The sequence below is a fragment of the Teleopsis dalmanni genome, chromosome X (assembly GCF_002237135.1).
Source record: "Teleopsis dalmanni isolate 2A chromosome X, ASM223713v2, whole genome shotgun sequence".
In the NCBI taxonomy this organism is placed as follows: Eukaryota; Metazoa; Arthropoda; class Insecta; order Diptera; family Diopsidae; genus Teleopsis; species Teleopsis dalmanni.
Genome location: NC_051848.1, coordinates 1,099,217 through 1,108,044, shown reverse-complemented (window position 1 = coordinate 1,108,044; position 8,828 = coordinate 1,099,217). Strand labels below are relative to the sequence as shown.

General features: G+C 32.1%; 1 protein-coding gene across 2 annotated transcripts; it reads left to right on the top strand.

Moving 5' to 3' along the window:
• Positions 1–612: 612 nt before the first annotated feature.
• Positions 613–6,639, top strand: LOC119662249 (phospholipase DDHD2-like). 2 transcript variants are annotated; one of them, XM_038071837.1, is made up of 6 exons: positions 613–696; positions 3,473–3,549; positions 3,732–3,818; positions 3,928–4,093; positions 4,170–6,334; positions 6,397–6,639. In XM_038071837.1, exons 5-6 carry the CDS (start codon positions 4,171–4,173, stop codon positions 6,408–6,410), a joined length of 2,178 nt encoding a protein of 725 aa, XP_037927765.1. In that variant the 5' UTR covers positions 613–696; positions 3,473–3,549; positions 3,732–3,818; positions 3,928–4,093; position 4,170; the 3' UTR covers positions 6,411–6,639. The 2 variants fall into 2 exon arrangements, with proteins under 2 accessions (XP_037927765.1, XP_037927764.1); XM_038071836.1 differs by having other exon boundaries at positions 3,636–3,818.
• The last annotated feature ends 2,189 nt before the right edge of the window (positions 6,640–8,828 follow it).

Below are 8,828 nucleotides of genomic sequence, written 5' to 3'. Positions count from 1 at the left end.
GTATGCACAAAAACAGTCACAGTGTTTCTTAAACATGGATGCTATTCAAAACAAAAGACGCATCCAGTATTCAAGTCATTTACACAAAATATCATTGAAGATATATTATTCTCGTTTTTTGAAAATATTTTGAAAGACCCGATATCACTAGGGATCAATCGATCTAAAGGTATGAGTCTATGTCTTGAAAATATATGCGATAACGTTATTGTTTGTTCCTTATAGGGAAGTAATACAACTGGGAAGAACACTTTAGTACCAAAAAATGACCATCACAAGTATTCTTTAAATAAATTTTTAATAAATAATGTGTATTGATATAGATATTGCGCTCAAAACTATTTTGCTTTTTTTTATTTATATACAAAAATAAATATATAATGTGTATTCTATGAAATATAAACATATTGATTTATTTATAACTATGTACAATATACATGATTTAATTAAATGAATTGAATATCTGTATATATTATACAAAAGTGTGCCTAATATATTTTTGACGAACTGAGCAACCCTGAAAAAATTAAAAATCCTTTTCAAATACAATTATTCAAATTTCTTGACATTGACATTCTGACAAATTTCAAATACACTTTTTTTTAGTTTCAACAAAAATATTTTTCGGTCGTTCAAAAATTCCGTCTCCTCAACTTCATAGCTATTTTGGCAATTGTGTGGCAAACTCTAACTGCAGTAAGTGTTCTTCTATTTTACGTCTTATTAAAAATTGTTGAAACTAAATAAACCATAAAAAAAAAAATTATAACTGTGGGTGTGTGTTCTATTGAAAGACCTTCTAATTTGCGATGTTGTACATGGAGTTCATTTTAGGGTTTTAGGGGTGTTTGAAGCTTATTAAGTATACTTGCAAAGGCTTTCATAACTCTCCAACGCTATTTCACCACGAGCCTTTTTCCTTGTTTTTGAAGCTGTATTTTATTTTTCGCATTAATTTTTTCGAACTTAATGTGTTTGAAAATTTTTATCCCGATTGATTCTTGGTTTCTGTTAAATTATCGAATTAACAGTACTCAATAAGTTCATTGTTTTTTATTTCATGATTTATTGAATTGACTTTCATTGCTGTGAAAAGTATAAAGCCTAGCGGATAGCAACGTATAAAGCAAAAATATTAACTTTAAAAGAATTTTTTATTTCATTTTTCACTTTCTTACTATATACAGCCATAGTCAAAAGTATTTACACAACGAACATTTTTGAACATATTGCATAAAAACATGTTTTTATTGTTGTTGTTGTACGTAAGTTGCAAAAAATTTTTTTGTTGTCACTTAGTTTCATCTATGCAGAACCAAATAAAAAAAGAATTGGAAAGATAACTGCTCATTTGACAAAAATATAAGCAACTCCGCTTATGCCTATTAGTTGTCAAAAGTATTTACACACATTTTTTTTGCGTCAAAAGTATTTACACAAAACGTTAATTTCATTTTCTTCTTCTTAATTGATGAATTTTTTAAAAATTTTTTTATGCTTATTCAATTAATATAATTAATGTTTGGTCACACCACCTTTGGTATCAATAACTGCCCGCAACCTAGCTGGAATTGATTCAATCAAGTTACGAACCAATTTGGACCGAATATTCGCTATTTCAATTATGCTATCACTACATTTTGGATTTTCATCAATAGTATTTTGCTGTTCTATGAAGTCTCAAGCATATTCAATGATATTAAGAGCAGGGCTCTGTGCAGGCTATTAAAAAACAGCATGATTTAACTCTTTTAAAATTGGATTAAGTCTACATCCTTAATGACATGGTGCATTGTCATGTTGTAGAACCCAGTTATTGATTGGAAAAGGTCTATTTTTTGACGTTAAGGCATGATTATTTAAAATACCAATATAACCGGAATCATTTAAGGTGCCATTTTTTGATACAAATCTCCAAATGCATAGTATAATAGACATCCCCAAAACAAGCCCGTGCCACCTTCAATTCAATTAAGTGGCTACACTGCTTTATTCTTTTGGCGTTGTCGTAAGTGCATGGAGTGCTTATCAAATGAACCCTAGAATTGAAATCCAGGCTCATTTGGCCATAACACATATTAACAAAACTGTTTAGGTTTCTTAAAATACCTTAAAGCAAATGAGAGAATATTTAATTCTACACTGCTTTATTCTTTTGGCGTTGTCGTAAGTGCATGGAGTGCTTATCAAATGAACCCTAGAATTGAAATCCAGGCTCATTTGGCCATAACACATATTAACAAAACTGTTTAGGTTTCTTAAAATACCTTAAAGCAAATGAGAGAATATTTAATTCTAAGTGACAACAAAAAAATTTTTTGCAACTTACGTCCAACGACATCAATAAAAATATGTTTTTATAGAAATATGGTTAATTTATTTAGCTTAACCAGTGTATTAGATTTTCGTCTATTTATTATTTAGCCTTAATGTTTTTTTATATTATATAAATGGGTTCAGATGTTATAAGGGGTAAAGTGTGATTTTTTAAACTGTTTATTATTTCTACAGGAAACTTTATTATTTAAAAATTATTGAAAATTTTTTGGTGCATTTTTTACATATCAATACTATTTTATAAATATTTTTCGTGTCAGAATTTTCCATCTGTCGTGCAACTTTCTACTTGAATCCACGCTTGATTTAAGGTAATTACTCCATTTTTCGCAAAACTCTTAAATTTTTGAAAATTTAAGCAGTTTTTGTTGGAAAATTTAGTAAATCACTTATTTCAAAGGTCAATTGCAGGAAAATAATGCATTCTAGAAGAAAAATTCTTAACTGAAAAATAATCGTAGGAAAATGAAAAATAAACCAAAACTTGTTTTAAAGTATTATGATAAGTGAGGTTTTCTGCTTATATAAATTAAATTTGGTTTTTGAACAAAAATTCGAACTATTATGATTTTGCAACTCGTTTAAATGCAAATACATGTAAGGTATTTAATTTATTAAACTAAAAATCCATATAAGGTTCGAACTGGCTATACTAACTATTTTTATTATTTATTAAGAATTTAAGTTTATTTTCTACCATACCTCTTTTTTCAAATGTTTTGTTTAATTTGAGCAAATGCCTTCTTCTGATGCAATACAGTGTCTTAGCAATATGCTTTTCTTATCAAGTCGGTGAACTTAGGTTCTCTATTATTGATAACAATGATTAATTGATTCAGTAAAGCTTGAACGTGCTTATATCAGTCTATCTGTCCACTTATCTTGCTCAATTTTACACCCACTTTTATATAAAATTCAAACGGATCAAATTTCTTAGTATTTGAAATTAGTTGGCCCTTATTGGAAGTGTCCACACTGCACAACTTCATGGAATGAATGGTGGCAGAACAAAATATCATACATTCCAAGTCTAAACAATAAGTAAATTTGTTTTTACATAAAACAAAATTATTTATACATTTTACTCTCTTCATAGTAACGAAATGTAGTATAATATGCATATCTTTTTCTGCAGACAGAACAGGCTGAGTGAAGTCATTATAAGATCGGAGTTCAGTATTTATTCCAATACACAGCATCATTTTGAAAAAGGTATAAACTTTCATACATGTATATAAATAAGTTTATATGTATATTTGGTGATATATAAATAAAATATATATTATATAATACTTTAGCTCTATTTGCATATATCCTACTACTAACAATCCATCAACTGTACAGTCCAAGCAATCCTTATCAAATCTCATAATTTTATTTCTCACCGACTACAGAGAAATTCATGTGTTTAAATCCATGCTTATTCATTGTTTGATAAGATATCACTAACAGTCTCTGGGAAAACTGTTTTAAGATCCAAGGTATGCAAACAGAAATATAATTATAACAGAAATATATATTTATGTAATTATACTAAATTTTTTTTTTTATTTAAAAAATTCCTAATTCTGATTCACGAATCATCATTAGACAAGAGTTATTGTATAGTGCCTTTGGCAATGAACTTTTCTTTACTATGGTTTTGATGTAGTAGTGTTCTAAATAAGTAAAGTGAGTTCTAAATAAGACGTGTTTTCTGACGAAAAGCCTTATCCATTTCTTTCTGCCGTGATTTGTAAAACTTATATATAATAAGGTAACTTTGAAATTTATAGACATTTTTTTTATACTTCTGTTTTATGAAATATTTTTTCTTTTCATTATGTTCATAGAATGCCGCGAAACAATGAGGAAGCATCCACTAGTAAATCCAAATACAAGCCTGCACCACAACATTGGTTTTATAAACGTAACGTAGGGTCAAAATTCGGATGGGTTCCCTTTAGTTTCAAAGATTCAGCACGCCTCGAGGCAAACTTTTCGGCAATAGCTGATGGAAAGAGACCAAGTTTAGTACCAGTTCATGGTGGTCGCTATGATGTGGATATTCCAGAGCGAATTAAAACTCCTGTGTACTGGGATGGTCTTCCTGTTGATGTTCGGCGTTGTTCATGGTTTTATAAGACAGGTGATGGGCAGTATGTACCATACATTGAGGAAATGGCTAAGATGTTGGAGAACGAATACAAAAAGACATTAGAGAGCGGCGTCTGGAACAAACGTGTACAATTATCGAAAAGAGAGTATGTAATACTATACGGGCCAACATTAATCGTTTATGTTGAGCCATATGCAGATCTAGATAGTTGGGGAGGTTCATCTAATAGCTCATCGCAACCGAGACAAGTAAGACGTGATCTTACAGACTTTAACATAGAAGAAGGTGAAACGGATCGAGTTGATCATCTTATTTTCATGGTGCATGGTATTGGAGCTGCCTGTGATCTAAAATTTCGTTCTTTGCAAGAAGTTGTTGGTTCTTTTCGTTCAGTTGTTCACAAATTGCTACGCAGCCATTATAAACACGCCACAAAAACAGGACAGATTGGACGTATTGAGGTATTGCCAATATCTTGGCATGAGGATTTGCATTCTGTGGAATTGGGACTGGATGAAAAGCTGACTGCAATTACATTGAAGTCTATACCAAAGTTACGTAATTTTACTAATGATACACTCTTAGATATATTATTTTACACCAGCCCTACGTACTGTCAAAAGATAACATCTACAGTCACTCAAGCTCTAAATGACAGTTATGAAAAATACTGCTCAAGACAACCTGATTTCCGTGGCAGTGTTTCAGTTGCTGGTCACAGCCTAGGTTCAGTTATACTGTTTGATATACTAGCTAATCAAAAACCTGAAGAAAAACGTAAGGCACATCAATCCGATACCTCTGTACTTTCTGGAAGATATTGGTCGACAGTACCAAGTACACCAAATACTGTAAAAGTAGAAGCCCCATATGCGCGAGGTCCAGCAGGAACTGGACAACCATATGTTAATTACACAAAATTAGCCTTTCAACCGAAAAGTTTCTTCGCACTCGGCTCACCCATTGCAATATTTGTTACAATTCGTGGAATCGATAGGTTGGGGGTCGATTTTTGTTTTCCTACTTGTCCTAGTTTCTTCAACATATTCCATCCTTTCGATCCAGTAGCGTACCGAGTCGAGTCGCTTATTTCTCCAGGATTATCAAATGTACGACCAGTGTTGATACCGCATCACAAAGGTCGTAAGCGTATGCATTTAGAGATCAGGGACACGATGACACGTTTAAGTACTGAACTGAAGGCACGCTTCATAAAAACTCTCAAGAACACACTAAATACTGTGAGGCGTTTAAGTACCAGGAATACAACACACCAAGAAACTGCTACAGTAGCGTCTAGTGGCACAACGAGAACTACAATGACGTCTACAAGTGAAGAGGAAGAAACGAACTCACAAGAACTTCAAGAGGAAACAGATTCTGATACTTCAAGTATAGAGCACAGTACGCAAAATTCTGATTATACACTTCCTTCTATAGATGACCTACAAGAGTATGGAGGTGACTTGCCGCTAGGTAAGCTTAATAACTACCAGCGAATCGATTACGTCTTACAAGAAGCACCTCTCGAATTCTTCAATGAATATATATTCGCTTTGAGCAGTCACGTATGCTATTGGGACTCCGAAGATACTGCGCTTTTAATATTGAAGCAAGTCTATAAAGGCATTAAAACTGACAGTGAGATCGTTGAAGCACAAATAGAAGCAAGTGTTGAGCGAATGTTAGCGCCATCAACATTCGATTCCGACATAGATTTGGACTCACGACCAATGACTAGCGCTGCTGCTCGAGCTGTAGAAGAAGCAAGAAGAGCACGTCAACAACAACATCCCCAAACAACAACAATGGTAGAGCAAAATGAATCAACAAATGAGGAGGAAACTGATACATCAAGTGAACATGAAGAAGAGCGCATCTCATCAACACACACTTCAGGTATAAGATAGTAGAATAGTAGTAATAGATTTGCTCAAGTTCCATAAACTCTTTTATTTCAGATTTCAATTTTTAAAAGTCATAAATCTTCTTGGCACTCTAATAACTACGTCTATTCACCACTTTTTAGTGGAGTATAATATTTCATACAATCAAACCAGTTCTTCAAATTCCCAACATATAACGCCAATAAAATTGTCCAGCCTAGTAAAATACAACCGATTATTATTCCTGACAAAAGCAATAGCAAAATAGTTTTCAGTGCGCATTAATGGTTTTTTCATATTTAAATTTTAAATAGAAGAAGTAAATTTTATTCATGTATAATAAAATTATTACAATAGACGGTAAATGTGTTCTTTAATTATTATGTTCTAGAAAAGCTTCGATTATTCAAAATTATTATTAAAGCTTTTGCATATTACTTAAATGTATGAATTGATGAGCAAGATATGATATATTTCTGACTAAATAGCACAACTAAATGAAAGATATATGTCAGCATGAGTGTACGGAACAGTTTTCCTACATAAGTTCTAAAAACAACAGTTGAATTTGAGAGAGCAAATTCAACTGTTCAATTCAATTTGAGTTTTATCAAATGAATTTCTTTAGGTTTATGTCGGCATAAGAAGTATTGAGGAGTACCAGATCTACATTAATTCACAATGCGCCACATAGTTTTCTTAAAAAACTTTGCAGGCGTTATATTTTTGAAGACACACTGAGTCAATATTGAAATCTTAAGTAATTCAATTATCTATCGACTCGCTGAGAGTTTAATTTTCCAACCATTATATAAATATTATATAAATACATATATGTATATATATATATATTAAAATGATGGCTGGCGGCTTTCTTATTTTTACAATCATAGCTGTAAAACTTCCAATGCTGATAGCCCTTATCCGAAACCTATTATGGATAAAATAATTTCTATCAATTGTTGACGAACTCCTGCGTGTTACTTAAATGTCCCATCATCAGATTCGTATGCTTTTATTTGTTTAAATAATTTGCGTAATGGATATTAATGAGAGTTGATCTTAAGGCTTAGAGATTAAATAATGAACCTTGTCACACGATAAGAGTGGCTTTGTATATTATACAGTAAGCTTCTTCCCCAAAACTGTTAAGAAAATAGGACTTATATTATGAATATAATAATGTACGAATATAATAATTTTTAAATGTTCCTAAGAATATATAATGGTTTTGTTGTTTTAATAAATTGAAATCTCATTCAATATATAATTCTTACGGAGTCCAGCTACCATATTAATATACAAAACCAAGATATGCAGTTAAATTTAAATACAATTGGATTATTTGGTGAGTAGAAAACTGTAATTGTCCGCAAACATGCAAAAGAACAGCTAAAGTTGTTACGTTTAAATTGATTAAATCACCTATCGATAAAATCATCAGGTTATTTTAGAGTGTGGCAGCACCATCCGAAAACACATGTTAGAACATGTGAACGGCAAGAAACACTTGCAGGCAAATAATGCATAACAATGGCATTCGCACTTGTCCCTATACAATCGTTCATTCGCGTTCATCCGATCAAGAAGAGAGATCAGCAGCTAAAGATATAATCAAGTAAAGTGTATTAAAGAAATTAACTAAAAGAGTATTCATTTTATGGCTATTTTTAATATGTTCACTTTACAAACATATGTCTGAACCTTTCAAATTTTATGCAGCTTTTTAAACGATTCTATTTTGGATGCACCACTGTCAATTGTGTTAGAATGTGTTACAAAAAAACTGGGGGTGGGGGCGTTTAGTGACACAACAAGGTAAAGTGTCTGATTGCATTTAACATGCCTAATGCTAGCGCGTTTCTTTTCACTGTTCTCTCCAAGTTGACACACAGCCTCAATGTAGTCCCCTCTGTGTAGCTGCAATCATCCACCTTCCAAAGAAAACAAAGAGGCAGTTTCGCATAAGGAAACGATTTACTAATGACGACAGTCGCAAACTTTATAAGGAACACGATTTAAATATATACACCGAACTTTTTACAGAGAAAATGCATCTGCACATCTGGTTAATCTCCTCAAATATTATAAGGCTGACATTAAAGTCCTCCAGGATGGACGGGACAAAGATGCTCTCAACAAGAACATTGTGACATCTACTACAGCTGTCATGCAACAAAGCACGAATTCGGAGTCAGATTTGCGGTAATTTGAAGGTTGAGAAACATTTTCACCAATAAATGAAAGTTTTGCCAAAATCCACATTAAGGCAAAATCCACATTTACACATTACTCTAATATGTATATATAGAAAGGAAACTTTCTATGAACAGCTTTAACAAGCATATGAACGCTGTCCCCATCATGATAACAAAATCGCAGAACCATTAAAGTATCGAAATAATAAATATCCCACGATACTTTAACTTCCTCTAAACCAGCAAAATAAAATTTCCTAATTTCGCTATTCAGCATTCAAATTTCTAAATCATTAAAGCATTAAAACA